General features: G+C 38.7%; 2 protein-coding genes across 3 annotated transcripts in view; both read right to left on the reverse strand.

The window, feature by feature from the left end:
- The window catches only part of dcdc2b (doublecortin domain containing 2B), a 21,687-nt gene extending 12,246 nt beyond the window's left edge, over positions 1-9,441 (reverse strand). Inside the window, exons 1-2 of one of the 2 annotated variants that reach the window (XM_051648484.1) lie at positions 9,421-9,441; positions 8,840-8,950 (exon numbers count right to left, since the gene is read on the reverse strand). In XM_051648484.1, the coding sequence (XP_051504444.1) occupies positions 8,840-8,921 (82 nt within the window). In that variant the 5' untranslated portion in view covers positions 8,922-8,950; positions 9,421-9,441. Of the gene's footprint in view, positions 1-8,839; positions 8,951-9,181; positions 9,280-9,420 lie in introns of those variants that run through there. The other variant, XM_051648485.1, reaches the window with a different exon arrangement.
- On the reverse strand, positions 9,430-12,777 carry iqcc (IQ motif containing C). The gene is made up of 5 exons (XM_051648487.1): positions 12,691-12,777; positions 12,209-12,352; positions 11,779-12,058; positions 10,929-11,050; positions 9,430-10,648 (listed from the first exon to the last, which is right to left on the reverse strand). Exons 1-5 carry the CDS (start codon positions 12,748-12,750, stop codon positions 10,610-10,612), a joined length of 645 nt encoding a protein of 214 aa, XP_051504447.1. The 5' UTR covers positions 12,751-12,777; the 3' UTR covers positions 9,430-10,609.
- Between the last annotated feature and the right edge of the window lie 7,322 nt (positions 12,778-20,099).

Raw genomic sequence — 20,099 nt, forward strand, 5'->3', positions numbered from 1 at the left:
TCCTGTTCCAACATGACTGCACACCAGTGCACAAAGCAAGGTCCATAAAGACATTGATGAGCGAGTTTGGTGTGGAAGAACTTGACTGGCCTGCACAGAGTCCTGACCTCAACCCGATAGAGCACCTTTGGGATGAATTAGTGCGAAGACTGCGAGCCAGGCCTTCTCGTCCAACATCAGTGTCTGACCTCACAAATGCGCTTCTGGAAGAATGGTCAAAAATTCCCATAAACACACTCCTAAACCTTGTGGAAAGCCTTCCCAGAAGAGTTGAAGCTGTTATAGCTGCAAAGGGTGGGCCGACGTCATATTAAACCCTATGGATTAAGAATGGGATGTCACTTAAGTTCATATGCGTCTAAAGGCAGATGAGCGAATACTTTTGGCAATATAGTGTACGTGAATGAGAATAAACCTGAAATTGTCATGGTCCTGTTACTCTGTCAGTCTGGGTTTTTGTCTGACAGCGTGACATCATCGTCCCATGTTTTGTCTTATGTTTTGTGTGCTGTCTTTGTGTGAGCGCACGGGTCCGGTTGTTGTCTTGGCGATGTGCGCTCATGCCTTGCCATTTCTGCATCGCTGCATGTCTCTCTGTCTTACGTCATACCCCGCCTCCTTATTTGTCCATTTTTCGTTTATTAGTCACACCTGCCCTGTCTTGTTAACCTGTTGATTTCTCTCCCTATTTTAGTCTCCCCGTCTGTGCTGTCCAGGGCCAGTTCGTCTTGTGTGCTTGTATGTTCAGTCAGTGTGGGTCTTGTGTTTCCAGTCAGTCTTGTTTCTAGTCCCAGTCCTGTTCGGTCGGTCCTGATTCCCCGTTACCCCAGCTATGGATTATTTGTTTTCCCCTACAGGGTTGTTTATGTTTGTTTTCCCCCTTGTGGGAATTTTGGTTTGTTTTTTTATTTCTTTTTGTATATAAATAAATTCCTTGTTTTTTGCATCTCTGCACTTGGATCCTGAGCCTCATTCTTCCCCACTCCGGTCACAGAAATAGGAATGTGTTTCAGTCACAATGCACATTAAGCTCCCTCCCTGGTTTCCCTCCTTGCCTTCCTTTCTGTTGTATTTTCTATTTTGTATTAGTGCTCCTTTTGTTGTCTTGAGTATTTTTTTTGGGGGGGGGGGGGGTAATGTCATGGTCCTGTCACTCTGTCAGTCTAGGTTTTTGTCTGACAGGATTGTGACATTATCGTCCCATGTTTTGTCTTGTGTTTCAGGTGCTGTCTTTGTGTGAGTGCACAGGTCCGGTTGTGAGTTACCGCCATGCGCTCTTTGGTCAGTATTGTTCTTGTCTATAGCATGGTGGCTGGTTCCTGACTTCCCTGTCTGGTTTGGTTTCAGTCTGTGCCGGGATCCAGACACTCATGTTCCATGTTCTGTCTGTTATTGACGTGGGTGCAGTGCGCTTATTTCATCTTGCATGCACAGCATGCACCCGCATCAATAGTTTATGTCTGTCTCTTGCGAAAACTGGTGCACCTCGTGTTGTTGATTTCTCTCCCTATTTTAGTCTCCCCGTTTGTGCTGTCCAGGGCCAGGCCGTCTAGTGTGCTTGTATGCTCAGTCGGTGTGAGTCTTGTGTTTCCAGTCGGTCTTGCTTCCAGTCCCAGTCCTATTCGGTCCAGTTGGTCCTGATTCCCCGTTACCCTCTGCCCCAGCCCTGGATTATTCGTTTTCCCCTACGGGGTTGTTTATGTTTGTTTCCTCCCTTGTGGGAGTTTTGGTTTGTTTTTTTATTTATTTTTGTATATAAATAAATTCCTTGTTTTTTATCTCTGCACTTGGGTCCTGAGCCTCATTCTTCCCCACTCCAGTCACAGAAATAGGAATGTGTTTCAGTCACAATGCACATTATGTAGTTTAGAATGATTTAGAGACATTTAGAGTGTTACAAATGGCTATTTCTATGTAAATGATGTATTCTTAAAAAATTCTGTATGTCCAAGAATCCTCTTGCAACAATGCAGGTCTTTGGCATTTAGAAGCTGCTAGTTAAGGAAATGTGAGGACTCTGTTTCTCAAACTAGAGACTGTGATTTACTTGTCTTTTTGTTGTGCCATCCACTTCCCTCTCTATCCTGGTTAGAGTTTCTTTTCAAAACAGTAATGCATGGAATAGCCTTCATCTCTCTAAAACAATAGACTTTAGGAGAAAATATAATTTCAGGAGAAATGCGTTTCTTTTTGCCTATTTAAAAAAAAAAAAAAAAATTGACTTGCAAGTGTAAAGCAATTTGTAAGAACTCAATACCTCAGCAAATGGGGAAAAAACCCACGGTATTGTAATTTCCGCATGGTAGCGCAACCATTTTCAATTGTTCTAATAATAAAAAAATGTCATGAGTACCAAATTAGCACTTTAGAATGCTTTTGTAAGGAATAGGTGACACGGTATATGTTTGCCATCACGGGTAAAGAAAAAATTTTATAAATACCCCTTTATTTTCAACAATTATTTCAAACCGTAATAATAATTTGCAATTAAGGATTTTGGAAGTATTTCTGATCAATTTAATGCATCCTTGGTGAAAGCATCAATTTATTTCAAGAACAACAATGTCAGGGGGAGGGGTGACGCCATGCAAAGGGCAGACGTGTGAGAGACAGCTCTGCGCACTTTGCTAATTTTTTTAAATTATTTTCATGATATAATCCGGTGAAATTCGATACACCCAGTTACACATTTACTGTTTGAGGTAAACATGGCAAAGAAGTCAAAATCCTCGGGCTCTGGAGACATTAAAAGACACTTACGGGTTCAAGATGAAAGCCCAGACAGGCCTGTGGACCGGGGACTCGATTTGGATGGCGCGGCGGGAGAAGGAATCCAGCGTCAACTGTCCAACATGTCGGTAATGTTGACGAAGGTACTTGCGGACTTGGAGGATCTCGCTGTAATATGTCGATCGATTACGGCGATGGAAAAAAAATTCTCTGAGCTAGTCACAAGAGTGACAGATGTTGAAAAATGAATCGATTATTTAGAGTCATCAGAGAGGTAATTAGCCGCTAATCCGCCCGCGACCAAAGTTGATTTGGAACGTGTTCTTGATAAGCTTGAAGATCTTGAGAATAGAAGCCACAGGAATAACATTCGAATTGTTGGAATTCCTGAGCATGAGGAGGGCAGAGATATGGTGAAATTCCTAGACGAGCTTTTCCCGAGTCTGCTCGACATAACAGGCCACAAGCTGGAAATCAAGCGAGCTCACAGAGTCCCAGCTCACAGATCTGCTGAGGGAGGAAGGCCCCGATCAATTCTGGCCAAATTTTTGAGATCATCCGATAAAGATCTCGTGTTGCACCAGGTGAGGAGCAAAGGAAAGCTTTCTTGGAAGAATTACAATATTTTCTTGTTTCCGGACTTTGCGAACTCGACAAGATAGAAACGCGATCGGTTTAAGGAATACAAGAAACGCTTACATCAGCGGAAGATCACTTTTGCTCTGATGTTTCCAGCCAGACTGAGAATAAATACCAAGGACGGCAGCAAAGTATTTACATGTCCCAATCAGGCAATGTCTTTTATTGAAACAATGGGTAAGTAGCCATTGGGTGTTTTTCTTGTGAGTGGATTGACTCACTGTACATACTCTGGCTTTTAGAGGAAGCTGGGTGCCATTATTGTTTCCTTCTGCGTTGGCTCTGCCAAGCGGCTGGAGTTTGTTTTGTTTTGTTTAACACTTTTCCTTAAAGAAACTTTTGGATTGACGGAAAATCACTTTTACAATGAACGGATGACCGCAAAATATCTACATGCCCACACAAAGGATGTCTTTTATAAAGTTGGCGGACTGTGTAAATCATGGGATATACTTTTATGCGGCCTCCGAATGAACTGACTCTTGACCATCCGAGGAACCGGGATGCGTGTTTCGTTTCCTTTTGTGCTGGTTCCGCCTAGCGGTTGGAGCTTGTTTTGTTAAATAATATTACTTCGGGACAGTTATGGATGAATCTGTCAGTTCCTTGTGCTTATGCCTCCTGTTGGCTGGAGTATGATTTGTGGAGTATTTTCGTGGGACATTGGAATGATTATGTCATCTGCTGCACTCAACAGCTGGCTCACTGAAGATTCGTTTGTCTGACCAAGGAAACTGAACGGCTTTATATCGGCTGGAATTTGTTTTGTGAAGGAACACACCTTTGGGACAGTTCTGTGAATGAGTCTACACGTTCTTTGTGTTTATTCTGCCTATTGGCTGGGGTTTGTTTTACAAAATATTTGATGTTATGTAATTTTGCCTTACAAATTTGTGAGGCAAAATTGAGCAATCCGATGGCAAAGTTGTCGCGGGGCTCTCGTAGACGTACATGGACTCTTTGAGTTTAAAGGGATTGACGCTGGTTGGCACTTTCGTGCGTGGGGTTAATGCGCACGTTTTTCTTTTTTCTGTTTGTTTTGTTCAGGGGGAAGTTCGGGGTTTTATTGTTGCATTGATGTTGAAATGTGGTCTTCATAATTTTGTTTTTGGCGCACAATTTATTTTTTCTATTATATCAAAATGTCGAATGTCAGTATGAGTGTACTATCTCTCTCCACATGGAATGTGAATGGGTTGGGGCACCCCATAAAAAGAAGGAAGGTTATTTCTTTTCTTAAATGTAAGAAATATGATATAGTGTTTCTTCAAGAAACACATCTTTCCCTGCAGGAAGCTGAAAAATTTGGGAAGATATGGGGTGGACACGTTTTTTTAGTGTTGGCTCAAGTAAAAGCAAGGGAGTCATTATATTGGTAAATAAACATTTACAATTCAAATTTCTCAAACAGTTTCATGGTAAATTAGGAAGAGTCATTATTGTTTTAGTAGAAATTCAGGGGCAAAGTCTGATTTTGGCTAATATTTACGCACCTAATGCCGTTGCAAGCTGCTGGCACCCCTCATGATATAATTTTGGGAGGAGACTTTAATCTTTTGATGGACTCAGTCCTTGATCATAGTGAAGCAAAAGTATGTAAGCCACCTAGAGCAACATTGACGCTTCACAGGATGTGTAAAAATCTTGGTCTTATTTGGAGACTTTTGAACCCATCTGGGAGAGACTATAAATTTTTTCAACAGTCCATAAGATTTATTCTAGAATAGATTTTTTTTTATATATATATCCAAATCCCTCATTTCATCTGTTTATGATTGCTCAATTGGAAAAACTTTAGTCTCGGATCACACCCTGGTGAGTTTAGAGGTGTTGCCACATATAGAAAAATAAATAATATAGTTGGCGCTTTAATGTATCCCTTTTGCAAAATCCTGATTTCCAACAAATGTTAAAGACTGAAACCAGTGTTTATATGGAGACCAACTGGTCCTCGGTATCCTCTGTGGGCGTGGCTTGGGAGGCACTTAAGGCGGTTCTTAGGGGTCGGATCATACAGTATGCCTCATTCATCAAAATATCCAAAGCACGAGAACTCGTGGAGTTGGAAGGAAATATTAAAAGTGCAGAGGCAGAGCTGAAGCGCCGTATGTCATCTGATGGCCTCAGAGAATTGACCCGATTGAAATATAGACATAATACTATTTTGTCGCAGAAAGTGGAGTTTTGGTTATTCAGGGTAAGACAGTCATACTTTGAGTCGGGGGACAAAGCAGGGAAGCTTTTGGCTAGATATATAAAGCAGAGAGTCTCTTTCTATCATTCCCTCAGTGAAATCTGCTGGTGGTGAAATTTGTACCTCAGCCATTGATATTAATAATGCCTTTAAAGAATTATATCTTGATCTTTATAGTTCCATGTCTTTGTCTACTGATGAAGATATTAGAAACTTTGTGGAACCATTTGAACTCCCTAAACTGACGACTGAGCGAAAAAACGCTCTTGATTCTGAGATAACCTAGGAGGAGCTTGACGAGGTAATTAAGTCCCTACCTACTGGCAAGGCTCCGGGGCCAGATGGTTTTGCTGCAGAATTTTTTAGATCCTATGCTACACAACTGGCTCCACTTTTGTTAGAAGTTTATACTGAATCATTTAAGAATGGAAAGCTTCCTCCAACCATGACACAATCCTGGATCAGTCTAATTCTTAGAAAGAACAAAGATCTGAGTGAATGTAAAAGTTACCGTCCAATCTCCCTGATCCAACTAGATGTAAAAATTGTCAAACATTTTGGCTAACCGATTAAGTAAGGTTATGACATCTCTTATACATATAGATCAGGTGGGGTTTATTCAGGGCCGCAGCTCTTCTGATAACATCAGGCGTCTCATCAATATCATGTGGTCAGTAGCGAATGATCAGTCTCCGGTCGCTGCCATCACACTTGACACCGAAAACGCGTTTGATATGGTAGAATGGGATTATATTTTTAAGATTTTGGAAATGTATGGGTTCGAGAGTACATTTATTGGTTGGATTAAGTTACTTTATAAAAACCCTGTAGCAGCGGTACAAACAAATGGGTTAATTTCAGATTATTTTACTCTTAATAGGGGCACTCGGCAGGGTTGCCCTCTTTCCCCATTATTGTTCTGTCTTGCCCTGGAACCATTAGCAGCCGCGATAAGAAATGAGGATGATTTTCCAGGGGTGATTGCAGGAGGTGTGGCGCATAAGCTTCTGCTTTACGCAGATTATATTTTATTATTCGTCTCCGACCCCACTAGATCTATGCCTTGCCTCCACAGAATTATTAATTCCTTTTCCAAGTTCTCAGGATACAAAGTCAATTGGTCTAATCCGAAGCTTTGGCTTTGACAGCGTACTGTCCAGTAACGGCCTTCCAGCCGGGTGCCTTCCAGTGGCCCAAACAGGGCATTATGTATTTGGGAATATTATTCCCAGCAAATTTGTCTGATTTAGTCAGAGCTCATTTTGATCCCTTAATAAAAAGGTTTTCGAATGATGTGGACAGGTGGGCTTCATTACACTTATCGATGTTTGGGAAGGTTAATGTGCTTAAAATGAATTGTATTCCAAAATTCAACCACCTATTACAATCTCTCCCTATAGATGTCCCCCTCTCTTATTTCAAGCAATTTGATAGTATAGCGAAGTCTTCATTTGGAATGGTAAGCGTGCCAGTTTAAATTTTAATAAGTTACGTAGGTCGATTGACAAAGGTGGGTTAGGCCTACCCAAGATTCTGTTTTATTGTTATGCATTCGGTCTCAGACATTTGGCTCATTGGTCGCTTCCACCTGAGAGAGCCCCTCCCTGGTTTTGTATTGAAAAGGAAGCTCTTGCCCCTATCTCGCCTCTGCATAGCCTTTCGATCAAATTAATCGGAGAAGTCACACCCCATTATTTTGCATTTACACTCGATATGGACAAAAGTGTCCATAGTGTTTAATTTGGATATTTATTTAAACGTAGCTGAGCATATGGCAGAACCCTAAACTATGCATTAATAAGTCCCCATTCTGTTGGTCAGATTGGATTGTGAGGGGGGTTAATACACACGGAGACCTATATGAGAGTGGAGTATTGAGACCTTTTGAAAATTTGGTTCAAAATTTTGGAATTCCCAGATCTCAATTTTATAAGTATTTACAGCTGCGCCACCTACTCTGCACTGTTTTTGGGAGTGGCACGCACCCTCCTAGTGCGGCAGATACTCTGGGAGTGGTGATTACTGCTTTTGGAAAAAGTCATGAGGCATCAGTGTATTACTCCCTGCTAATTCAGAGTCTGGGGGACGGAGCTTTAAATTCCCTCAAAAGATTATGGGAGGAAGATTTAAATTTGTTTTTGGAGAAGGGAGTGTGGGCTAGGATTCTTAAAAACGTCAAGTCTGCATCTAGAGATGCAAGGGTGTGCCTTATGCAATTTAAGATTCTACATAGATTTCATTGGATCCCTTCTAAATTGTATAGGCTTGGTCTTAAGGACACACCCACCTGCTGGCGATGCCATTTAGAAGATGGAGACACCACCCATGTTTTTTGGGGGATACATGAGTTCTGGTTGAGGGTTCAGAATTTTATGGCCGACGTATTGGGTACTCGGATCTCCTTTTGCCCCAGGCTCTGTATTTTGGGTGACGAGGCGGTCATTGATGTAGGAGATAAGTACATGAAGAATTGGATCCTGGCCGGTGTTATGGTGGGCAGACAGGTTATCCTTAGAGGATGGAAGTCAGCTGGAGCCCCCTCGTTTCGTGAGTGGTGCGAGGAGATGGGCAGGGTGGCAGCTTGGGAAGAGTTGTCATATAGAAGGCTAGGCACCATGGATATGTTCATCAGGAGGTGGGGCAGCTATTTGGCCTTTTTGGAGGGCTCTCGGGAAGGGGCAGTGGAGGGAGACGTGTTGTTTTAAATGTGTATGTTGTAGCCTTTTTGTTTTTGAACATATACTTTTTTAAATGTATTTCTACATTTAAGAAATACAATATTTTCTTCTGTTTGTGTGTCTTTGTCAATTTTATTTGACCACTGGGGTATCTGTTTGTGTTGGGGTGGTTAATGTTCGGGAGGAAGGGTTGTAAATAATATGTGATTCCAAATATTCTGTTTTATAAATATATATATATATGTTATATGGAATCAATAATAACAAAAAAGAACACCAATGTCTTTGTGTTCTAAAAATGGAAGCGTATATACTATATATAATATAATTTTTATAAAGTAACTTGTAACGTAATTACTTGAGTAGTTTTTTGGCAAACTACTTATTTACTCTTACCTGAGTCATAATATTTCTCTGTACTTCTACTTGTACCCAAGTTAATTATTTCTTCAGTAGCAGTACTTTTACTTAAGTAAAAAAAAAAAAAATCAGTACTCTTTTCACCACAGCACATCACTGTATTTATACAGTATATGAATGTTTTTATATTTGAACATTATATATGCAACAACGAAAACCACCAAAAAACTTCTCTAACCTGAGTAGAAAGGGTCTCCATTTCTGTACACAACCACACTTTTGACTGGAGGAAGGTGACTAGTCATACCAGTGGATGCCATGACCCTAAACCAGGCACATTAACACACACCTGTGAAATAAACACAAACAAACAGTAACACATAGGTGTTATTAGTTTCTTTCACTACACAAGTTAACCATAAGCAAGTTAATGAAGTTGGTGAAGAATCCAAATCTCTCCATCCCCACTGAAAACAAAACTTAAAACACAAAAAACTTACAAACTGATTCACTTTCAGCTCAGAGACCTATTAACCTGCTTATGCAAATCCACAAACACTCACAAGAAAATCACACTTACAAAAGGAAGCTTATGTTATCCAGTGGATCACCTGGTAAAAACTCATCAGTTCATCTGATCTGTTATTTCCAGATGTGGTAATTTTTTCTGTAATTATTTCAAAATAAAGCACTGTGTGTGTGTGTGTGTGTGTGTGTGTGATATAGCAGAATATCACTCAAGCACCCCGTACAGACTCCCTCCCTCTCTCTCACACACACACTAGAGTGTTTCCTGGTTGCCATGGGAGCATTACTTACTATGGCGGCTGCCTTTGTGGGGCTTCAGCAACTACGAGAGAGAGAGGGGGGGTGAGGGAGGAGAGAGAGGGTTAGAGAGAAGACAAAAGTAAATCCTTAATTGTCAATGTATTTAGAACATCTAGTTAACTTCATGTCTATTCATAGAGAAATTACAATACTATTTGAACACATATAGATTGTGCAAAACAAAATAGTTAAGCAATTTAATCTTACATTTAAAATAGCTAAATCCAGGATTCTGCATACAAAGCTCTGAATGTGTGTGTATGTGGAGATTTGTGTGTTTTCAGAGAATAATGTACCTTATCACCACCCAGCAGACCAGAGAACAGAAATATCACACATTCTGGATCACAGGGAGGTAAAGAACCTTTCTAGGTTGGCAATGAGCAAAAACCGTTTGCTTTATTTAGCTTTTAAACAGCAAAAATGTAAGCCTGTCACACAGTATGACTTTGTATGACTTGTGCCTCAAAAGGTATTAAACCATTTACTGATTGGAAAAATCAAGAGGAAACAGTTTAAAGTAAAACAGTTTGATTTGATGTAACTGAGAAAGGTTTGCCTTGATGTTTTGTGGATTGTCTGTTGGCTTTCTGTTACAGAAAAACAAACTCTTCCATCTCCATTCCATGTATGTGCATTTGATATTTATTTAAAATGTTTTGTACAAAACTAAATTATTATTCTTTAACAAATATACAAAAAGGAGCACAGAAAACAGGTTCATAAATATACATTTAAATAATTCACAAACATTGTGTAGTTAAAATATTCTTCCCTCCCAGCAGCACAGGAAATGTTATACAGGCTTAAAAGAATATTCCAGGTTTAATACAAGTTAAGCTCAATTGACAGCATTTGTGTCATAATGCCAATTACCTCAAAAAAGTATTTAAACTTTTTTTTTTAAATGGAGGTTACAGTGAGGCACTTACAATAGAAGTGAATGGGGCCAATTTTTGGAGGGTTTAAAGGCAAAAATATGAAGCTTATAATTTTATTAAAGCACTTACGTTAATTCTTCTGATAAAACTCATGTATTATTTGAGCTTTTTTGTGGTAATCAATATTATGCCACAAATGCTGTCGATTGAGCTTAACTTGTATTGAACCCGGAATATTCCTTTTAAACAATTAGAAAAAGATCTCTCGTCACACAGTGGTGGATTCAGCTGGCCCAGCATTAGTGCGACACATCCATTCTCTGCTTGAGGGTCAGATACTACAAAAGAGCAGAGCAGCAGATTAGGAAATGCCAACAGTATATCCATTCCATAAAAAAATATATAAAATAAAAAAACACTCGTACATTTAAAAAAAAACTTACAAATCATTTTCATGATTAGGATCTTTTCCTGTCATCTAACATCATTTTTTTGCAAGGCTTTTAGAACTACCAGTGGCATAAACACAATCTCCAATAGCTTGCTGGTTTAGAGAGAGCTATTCTCAGTAAAATCGGTCTCTTTTAATTTAATTTATAAAATAGAAATGTTTCTCACTTTCTTTCTGCTTCTAATGGCTTGCTGGATCCACAGAAGTTCCATGGCCAAAGCACTTCTCTGCTGTCTCAGAGAGTCAGCAGTATGTGCTCCATCTTTAAAAACAGAATGCACATGGGTTCCTGCCAGGAAAAGAGTGTACAATTAAATAATAATAATAATAAATCCACAAGCAACGTTTCTTAGGAAAACCAAAACTGTATATGTATGGTGTTGTTGATCTACAGTATTTTATAATTAATGTTACATCACCCCAAACATATCCTGGGGATTTTAACCCCCAATTTCTACTCAACTTCATTTTTTTATTTATTGGCCTTTTGCCTTAATTATGTAGGACAGTGAATAGCTGAAAAGGAGGATGAGGGTGAATGGAATCAGGATATGATGGAGGCTCAATTCATCACAGCAGATCCACACAGAATCTGATGCCGCAGAACTTTGCAGAAGGTGCCACAGATTAGAACGCCCATCATTAATATCATCAGCTAGTGGGGTGAAAGGTGGTAATGATTCTAAGGGTCACAGATACAGGGGGGGCTACAACAATTTCTTAAATTGTATTTTTAAAAAAGAATAAGGTCCCAAAAACATACACAATCAGGGGGGCCCAATTCTTTTAGCTAACAATAAGACTGTAGTACTCTCAGCCCTGTACAAAACATAACATATTTAAATGGTAAAAAAAAAAACAATCTGTAAAAACCCCATTACACTGCAGTTTCCCCCCAAAACAGCACAGAAAATGCCAAGAACTCGGCATTTTTAAGGCCTGGCCATGAGTATATCCAACTGGTCCATTTCTCTAAAATCCTTCTACTCCTTTTTTCAGCCCCTCTTTCAAACACACCTTTCTGAAGTAAGCTGCTGTGACTAATATCTGGATTCACAGCACTACAAAGTGTAGTAAAATCATCCGTCAGATTATCTCTCTGTTCCACATCCCCATCCAAAAGTGTAGAAGCTTCTGCACCGGCTGTTTTAGGAGCTTCGTCTCTCTCAGGTACCAGAACTTCAGATCGTAAGACAGATTTACTGTCCTCATAGTCTACTTTCTGTTCCTTCGCCGAGTCATCAAGATGGTCATTGCACTGATTCCTGGAGCATCCATACTTCAGTAATAGGCTTTTCTAAGGGGTAACATGACACCCATATTAAAATGTCAATGTTAAAAAGATATAGCCTATATAAGTAATAAAAAAAAAAAAAAAAAAAAAACGGCGCGTTAATGTAAAATAACAGTAGACAGTTACAGATATGAGTTATGATAGGGAGCTCACAGTGTCAGTAAAGTGAGGTTTGGGTATGATGTTTCCTCTCCAGAGCAAATGATCCAAATTTCCATCAATCTCTCGCACAATGTCTTCAAACTGGGTGCGGACCGAACTCAGATCTTTCCTCATTAAATAACCACGACAGTAAGCCTCGAGTGGACAAAATGGCATAACAAAATCAATATATATATATATATATCAGTTTTCTTTTCATTTACAGCAAATACATCGAAAGAACGGCAAAACAAAGAAAACATCTACATATATCTACATAAAAAGACACCCAAACATATGGAAATTGCTCCTAAAACACAAACAAACACAATAAAAGCTCAATTAACTGTGAGGCTACTGTAAACAAAACTTGTCAACTGTCAGCTAAGTTACTGATCTGAAAGATGGCGGGATAAATAACATCTACAATTTTCAGGAGAAAATACATCAAAATTAACTACATAATTTGAATCCTAACAATTAATAAATAATACCTGAAAGTGTGTTAATTTCTGAATCCACTGTTGTTGATTCATTGCGCCGCTATGGAACATTTTTTCGAACGACTGCGCCTGTGTATTTCTTCCCTAAAAACACACCGAGGATCAGACTAGCTTTCAGCTCACTACCGCCACCTGCTGTTTAAGGACAGATTTTACTGAATCACGACATCAAGTGAATTCAAACAAAGTTATTTCAAGGCAAGTCAGTCCACTCGTCATACATCTTTGCAACGCCAGGCTGGGGAGCTATTTTCAATGTAAACACTTGGCATAAAAGTACAGCTACTATCTACTTGAATGGGGAAAGACAGAAATCTCGAAAATGGGTGTTTAAGATTAAGAACAAAGAACATATTTTAAATCAGCAGTACAATGTGACAACAATGCTTTCATAAAGTGTGCTTCTTTAGCTCAAATAATGCTAAAAATGCTAGTTTACTGGGTAATTTCTTAGATCCTGTGCTAAACAGCTGGCCCCCATCTTCACACTGATCTTCAATAGATCACTGGAGCAGTGTGAAGTCCCATGCTGCTTCAAACGCTCAATCATCATTTCTGTCCCAAAGGAACCCAAAATCACAGGATTTAATGACTACAGGTCCATCGCCCAACATCTGTGGTCATGAAATCATTTGAGAGACTGGTGTTGGCCCACCTGACGGACATCACTGGACCCTTTCTAGATCACCTTCAATTTGCTTATCGAGCAAACAGGTCTATGGAGGATGCAGTCAACATGGGATTGCATCATATCCTGCAACATCTTGACAGACCAGGGACATATGCAAGGATCCTTTTTGTGGACTTCAGTTCAGCTTTCAACACCATCATCCCAGCTATACTCCAGACTAAATTACACCAACTCTCTGTTCCCACGTCTATCTGTCAGTGGATTAACAGCTTTCAGACGGACCCCCAGGGATGTGCCACTACTCATCTCCCTATATACAAACGACTGCACCGCCAAGGACCCATCTGTCAAGCTCCTGAAGTTTGCAGATGACACCACTGTCATCGGCCTCATCCAAGATTACGATGAGTCTGTATACAGACAGCAGTGGAGTCATTCAGGTTCCTGGGCACTACCATCTCAAAGGACCTGAAGTGGGAGACCCACATTGACTCCATTGTGAAAAAGGCCCAGCAGAGGTTGTACTTCCTTCGCTAGTTGAGGAATTTCAACCTGCCACAGGCGCTGCTGATACAGTTCTACTCAGCAGTCACTGAGTTTGTCCTCTGCACTTCAGTAACTGTCTGTTTTGGAGCAGCTACGAAATCGGATATCAGAAGACTACAGAGGACAGTTCGGACTGCTGAGCAGATTATTGGTTGCCCCCTGCCCTCTCTTCAAGAACTGTACACTTCCAGAGTGAGGAAAAAGCCTGGAAAAATCACTCTGCACCCCACTCACCCAGCCCACTACCTCTTTGAACTATTGCCTTCTGGCCGGCACTTCAGAGCTGTGAACATCAGAACCATCGGGCACAGGTACAGTTTTTTCCTTCAGGCTATCCATCTCATGAACAGTTAAAACTGCCCCATTGAGCAATAATTATATGCAATTCACAGTTTAGACTTTTTATATTTATCCAACACATCCTACCTCTTCTGCTATTACATTCCCTTGCACTGTATATAAAAGATTTGTATTTGCACTACGTATATATGTATATGTATATATGTGTGTGTGTGTGTGTGTGTGTGTATATATAGTCTTATTGTGTATTCTATATATACTTTATTTTCTATCCAATTTTTATTCTTATTCTATTTCTATTTATTTATTATAATTTTTTTCTTATTATTATCTCTGTCTTGTTGCTGTATTGTATTGTTGTACACTGGAAGCTCCTGTCATCAAGACAAATTCTTTAAATTCTTTCAAATTCTAAAAAATTAATTAAATTCCTTGTATGTGTAAGCATACCTGGCAATAAAGTTGCTTCTGATAATGCCCAGTGTGCATTGCCGAGTTGACTGACTGGTGATGTCTGTATCTAAAAGGTGATTGGCTCTTTTACCTGTGAGGAGGGACTTCCTTTGCTACATCCGTTGGCTGTTCCAATTTCTTCCATTCATTTTAATACCAGTGGTTTGTCTCTGCTAAACTGATCCTGGTTCAAATCAGGGCCATCATATGAATTCATAGGGCTCTTGGAAAACACTTACCAGTGTAAATATGTATTTAGTCTCCCCATACCCTCACCCTATTTTAAAATCTTCAAACATATACGTATTTTAAACTCAAACAGATAATTAGATGTAAGTATGACATAATTGTCATAATTGTCTTTTTTTTTTTTTTTGCTTGCAGTAGTGAGACTCCAGAGTCATGTGAGTGCATTTAATTTTAAACTAAAAGAGACATGGACAATAAAGCAAAACACAAATATATTTATTTTTTTAAATAATGAAAGTTCACAGAAAGAAAACAAATGCAAAATTTTTTGTAAAGCTTCAGACTCAGGCAATGAGGGAACAGAAAACAGCTTGTACATGCTAATCCAGGACCAGACCCTGGCCTGGATCGATCCCTGTCTGATATAAACTGAAACACAGACCTCTTCAAGCTAGCAGTTTTGAATCTCTACTGTGAGAGTTGGAGGTAGGAATAGCAGAGGTCAGCTGCAAAGAGTGATTACTGCATCATGAAAGATTAACTTCAAATTTGTGCAGATATTTTCCTGTCGTATATTGTGCTGATCAAGGCCGTAACCATGTCTTGAACACTGGGGGAGGACCAAATCATTTTGGGGGTGGGGTTCACGGGTGTTGAGGTCACGAATATAATGGTCCTCTGTCCTTTAAAATAGTAAAGGCGATAAAAATATAATTTTCTGAATAAAGGTTTAAATGCGTTTGTTTTTTTAAATGCGACCAAAATTTGATAATTTTTGGTTTTAAAAGATATGTTTTAAGATTAAGTTCACATAGTACAAGACAAACACTGTGTCTGTATTGCTGGCAATTTGCCTGTTTCAGTCATCTTTTGTTTCTTTTTTGTGCTGTATCAAATAAAGACGAATATCATTTGAATTTCTTTTCATCACTGATGTATCTGTAAAATTACATGACTGTCAGCTGGCTAGCAAAAATAAAACACACAAAATGATCTACTGTCCTCAAGTTGTGCCTCATTGTTTTCCCCCCCATAGAATCTTAAATCAATCCTTTCTTCAAGAATCCTAACGCTGCTCTTTTCCACACAAAAACACTTCATTTTTACCATGGCTGTCAAGGTCCAAAGAGAAAAAAAATAATTATAAAATACCATAAAAGTAGTCCATACAAAACATAGCTGTTGTATGGCACCAGAAAGCTTGGAATATAGTACACTTGTCATATTGACTAATGTTATGATGTCTTTATACTGAACCTTTAATAGTGCTTTATAGTATTTGTCCTTTTTAAGCTTGACAGCTCCTGTTCACTATAAACTGTTATTCTATGGAATAGAGCTGCTTAAAATATTAATTTTTATGTTCCAAGAAAAAGTAACCGTATATGGGTTTTGAACAACATAAGGGTAAGTGAGTGAGTAAAAGTACATTTTCCATTTTTAGGTGAACTACTCCTTTAACTGGTGGCTCATTTTTTGAGCACAGACCTGATAAGGACATCCTCAAAATAAAATGGTCTCTTTTAAAAGAAGACTCTTAGGAGATGCTGTACAATATTCAGAATTAATTAAAGACATAAAGAAATTATTTAGAAAATCGCACTAGCAGAAAAGCTAGAACCTCCTAATATGTTACCCAGAATTCAACACAGCGTGATGTCAGCTTAACATTCTTTATTGATTGTAAATTATTACATAATAATTTTTGCATTAAGAATATATGACACTGTCCTTGTCGAAACCTAAAAACTCAATGGAAGCCAGAAGTCACAGGTCTTACCATGGCTGTGTCTCGTTTGGAAGGCTGCATGCAAGGTAGGACGCGAAGGCTGCAGTATACAGAGCATCCTCCTTTAAACAAGTTTCGTTTAAATGAGACGGCCTTCGTAGGACAAACGGAAACGTAATGTAACATGGTTGCTATGACAGCACGCCACTCTTTGGCTGGGTCTCGTTTGGAAGGCTGCATGCTAGGTAGGACGCGTCCTTTGAAGGCTACAGTATACCGAGTGTCCTCCTTTAAACAAGTCTCATTTAAACAAGACGTCCTTCGTAGGACATACGGAAACGTAACGTAACATGGTTGCTATGACATCACGCCACTCTTTGGCTGTGTCTCGTTTGGAAGGCTGCATGCTAGGTAGGACGTGTCCTTTGAAGGCTGCAGTATACCGTGTGTCCTCCTTTAAACAAGTCTTGTTTAAACGAGACGGCCTTCATAGGACAAACGGAAATGGAAGGTAACATGGTTGCTATGAAAGCATGCCACTCTTTAACAAGCACAAGCGCTTTGAGTGAGAAGGGAACAAAGCCCCTTTGGAAGGGAATGTATGAGGTAAATTTTAGGAGAGTTATATAGATGTAAAGAGAAAACAAAATAGATTTTACAGGTGTACTTTTAGTCTAATACTTTATTTTAATCATATATTAATATAATTATACATATTATATACTACTGATGTACTTCAACTTGGGAATTAACATTACTTGCGTTTGAACATCATATTTAAGGGCAAATTGGCGTTGTTATTTTTTTTTAGACATTTCCGTTGAAGCAAAGAATTGTGGGTTGTGAGAGCCCACGAAGGATACACCTCATGCATCCTCCAAATTCCCATGAAAGAAGGTCGCATTCGAAGTGTCCTACTCGCTTTTCGGAAACGAGACAGCTTCGATGACATATGCGGCCGACAAATGCGACCTCCGGAGGACGCATTCTTCCAAACGAGACAGACCATATTCTAGTTCTGATCTGAGGGTGAAAATGCTCTATTTTGTGTTTTTTATAGATAATTTTCTTAGACAATGCCAAGAGAATTTTCTAAACAGCTCCTTCAAAAACCTGTCAGATTACCACATTCATTCAATTCCTTTACAAAATACACACATTGGCTCTTTGTCTTCAGCCTGATATGCTGCAAACTGCTCCGTTAATGTTTTCACATTCACAATTATGAATGACATACGAATCATGTACTGTACATGACATATTTTAAATTCAATAAGGTGAATTTCTCCAAATGGTGAATAGTTTGCACCCTTGAAAATTATTGTCGGTTGGTACAACATTTCAATCATAAAACAGTGGTCAAATATTGCATGTTTAGTTAGATACTTACGTCTCACTTGACACTAACACTCTTAACCTGAACTGCTTGCTGATAAGCAGCGCTGGAATAATCCACGAGGTTCCCTTTTTGTATCGAGATGGAATTGTTGCATATTAACATACAAATGGAAAGAGATTTACAATTAGAAAGTTGGTGCACAAATAAATTGAATGAGATCCATCAATAAATGTAAGGAGTTTCACAAAAATATAATTAATTCACAAATTAAAAGAATGAGATTTACAAATGTATGTAAGGAGTTTCACAAAAATTAAGTGAATTCACAAATAAATAAAATTAGATTTGCAAATAATATATATATTTTTTTTTACAAATATATTTTTTATTCACAAACACAACTCTGTCCAGCATTCATTTGTGAATCACGCACATTTATTTATGGATCGCTACACGCATTTGTCGATTTTTAAACAAATATAGGGTCAAGACATGCACACAAATCTACAAATAGGTGGACTCCACCCATCGTCTACTCAAGCCAATCAGATAACGGCCACATTACTCGGACCAATCATAGCACATTCTATCTTCAACCAATCACGCTTCGTTTTACTATCAGGGCGGGAACAGAGTCACAGTGCTCTCATGAGCATGGAATCAAGCACATACAGATAAGCTCCAATGCCGCAAACTTTTAAAGAAACGGACGACATCAGAGGAATACTGTGACTTAAGGTTCATATAATGTTCTCTAGGTTATAAACATGTGTAGTGTCTTGTTAAATGTCGATAGCTGAAAATTGCCCATTTGCAGAGTGTCTGCAATTTGTAAATTAATACCTTATATTACACAGTGTAAAAGATCTGCTATGCCAATAATTTGGTTTCACATTATGTTAATGTATTTAATAAAAGCAGTTGAAAGGTAATATTTATTAGAATTTTGCATTTTAGCACTTTTGTGTGAATGTTTTAGGAGGTACTATTCTGGGGTCCCTTTCTAAAATACAGCATCATGTTCTGACAGTGATAATTGATTCATTGGTTATTGCCATCTTTTTCATATGTTTCGCCTGTGTACTGCCCATCAACTTTGAGCACTTGACTCACCTGCTCCAAAACTCAGTGGTTCCAGCTCCAATACAGGAAACCTTTTAAAATGTGCAATATAAGATTGTTTATTTTTCTGTTATGTCAGATTTCTTTTAAGTTACAATGTCATGTCTTGAAATTAAAGTGCAATACACAAATTAAATAAACAATAACATTGTCTTTGGGTTGACTTACTTAAAAATGACAATTCTGTCATTTACTCATCCTCATGTTTAAGAACAAAAAAAAAAAGTGTACTATATAGTTTCTTCTGTGGAATATGAGAATACATTGTAAAATGTAGATGCTGCTAATGAGGCTGAAATGAGAGCGAAGGTGTCAGTGTCAGTCTCTATCATAATTCCTGACATATCCTTTTGAGTTCCTCCCACAGAAGAAAGTCAGTTGTTTGGGTTTGGAACAGTATGAATATGAGTAAAAACGATGACTCATCTCATTTTGGCAAAAAAAAATGTGTCATTTAGTTGACAAATCTTTTATTGAGTTCTATCAAGGCATTTTGAGGTAAATAGGTTTTAAAGAGTGTCTGTTTTTTTTTGTTTGTTTGTTTTTTTTAACACTTTAAAGCAAATCTGTTGGCTAAAAGGTATGCTTTTTGGTTACAAATTACAGGTTGTCATGCATGTAACTACAAAGATAATAAATTTGAGTGCATGTATTTACACACACAAACACTGGAATTGAACATTACATCTAGAGTGCTGGCATTTTGCTCAAGTTTGTTGTGCATGAACATCCTCATTGCCACAACATGGTGTTGTATCAGTTGTCTGGGATGGATACTCCTAGTCAGGGTAAGAGCATTCTGCACAAATGATTGGAAAAAATAACAGTTACACATTAAAAACAAGTCCATTACTGTATAGAAAAGAACATGTTACACAAACAAGACTGGGCCATGGAGCTTTGTGATGTTTTACCACCAGTAGCCCAAAAGTCCCACAACTGTTTCCATCTTTTTGTGGTGTGGAGCAGAGAGCACCAGTTCTCCAGTATCCTTGCAACTCTTTTATTATTATTATTATTATTATAATTGTTCTCCTGTATCTCACAGCCCATATACTTCCTGAGTAAATAAGTGAAACATGCATTGTTTT

This window comes from Myxocyprinus asiaticus, chromosome 21 (genome assembly GCF_019703515.2).
Source record: "Myxocyprinus asiaticus isolate MX2 ecotype Aquarium Trade chromosome 21, UBuf_Myxa_2, whole genome shotgun sequence".
Lineage (NCBI taxonomy): Eukaryota > Metazoa > Chordata > Actinopteri > Cypriniformes > Catostomidae > Myxocyprinus > Myxocyprinus asiaticus.

Coding starts and splice junctions, on each gene's coding strand:
- iqcc (XM_051648487.1), bottom strand. CDS start 12,750: ATGTTCCATAGCGGCGCAATGAATCAACAACAGTGGATTCAGAAATTA. Junction 11,051..11,778: donor CAGCAGCTTACTTCAGAAAG/GTGTGTTTGAAA, acceptor TTTTCCTGGCAG/GAACCCATGTGCATTCTGTT. Junction 10,649..10,928: donor CCATTAGAAGCAGAAAGAAA/GTGAGAAACATT, acceptor GCTCTTTTGTAG/TATCTGACCCTCAAGCAGAG.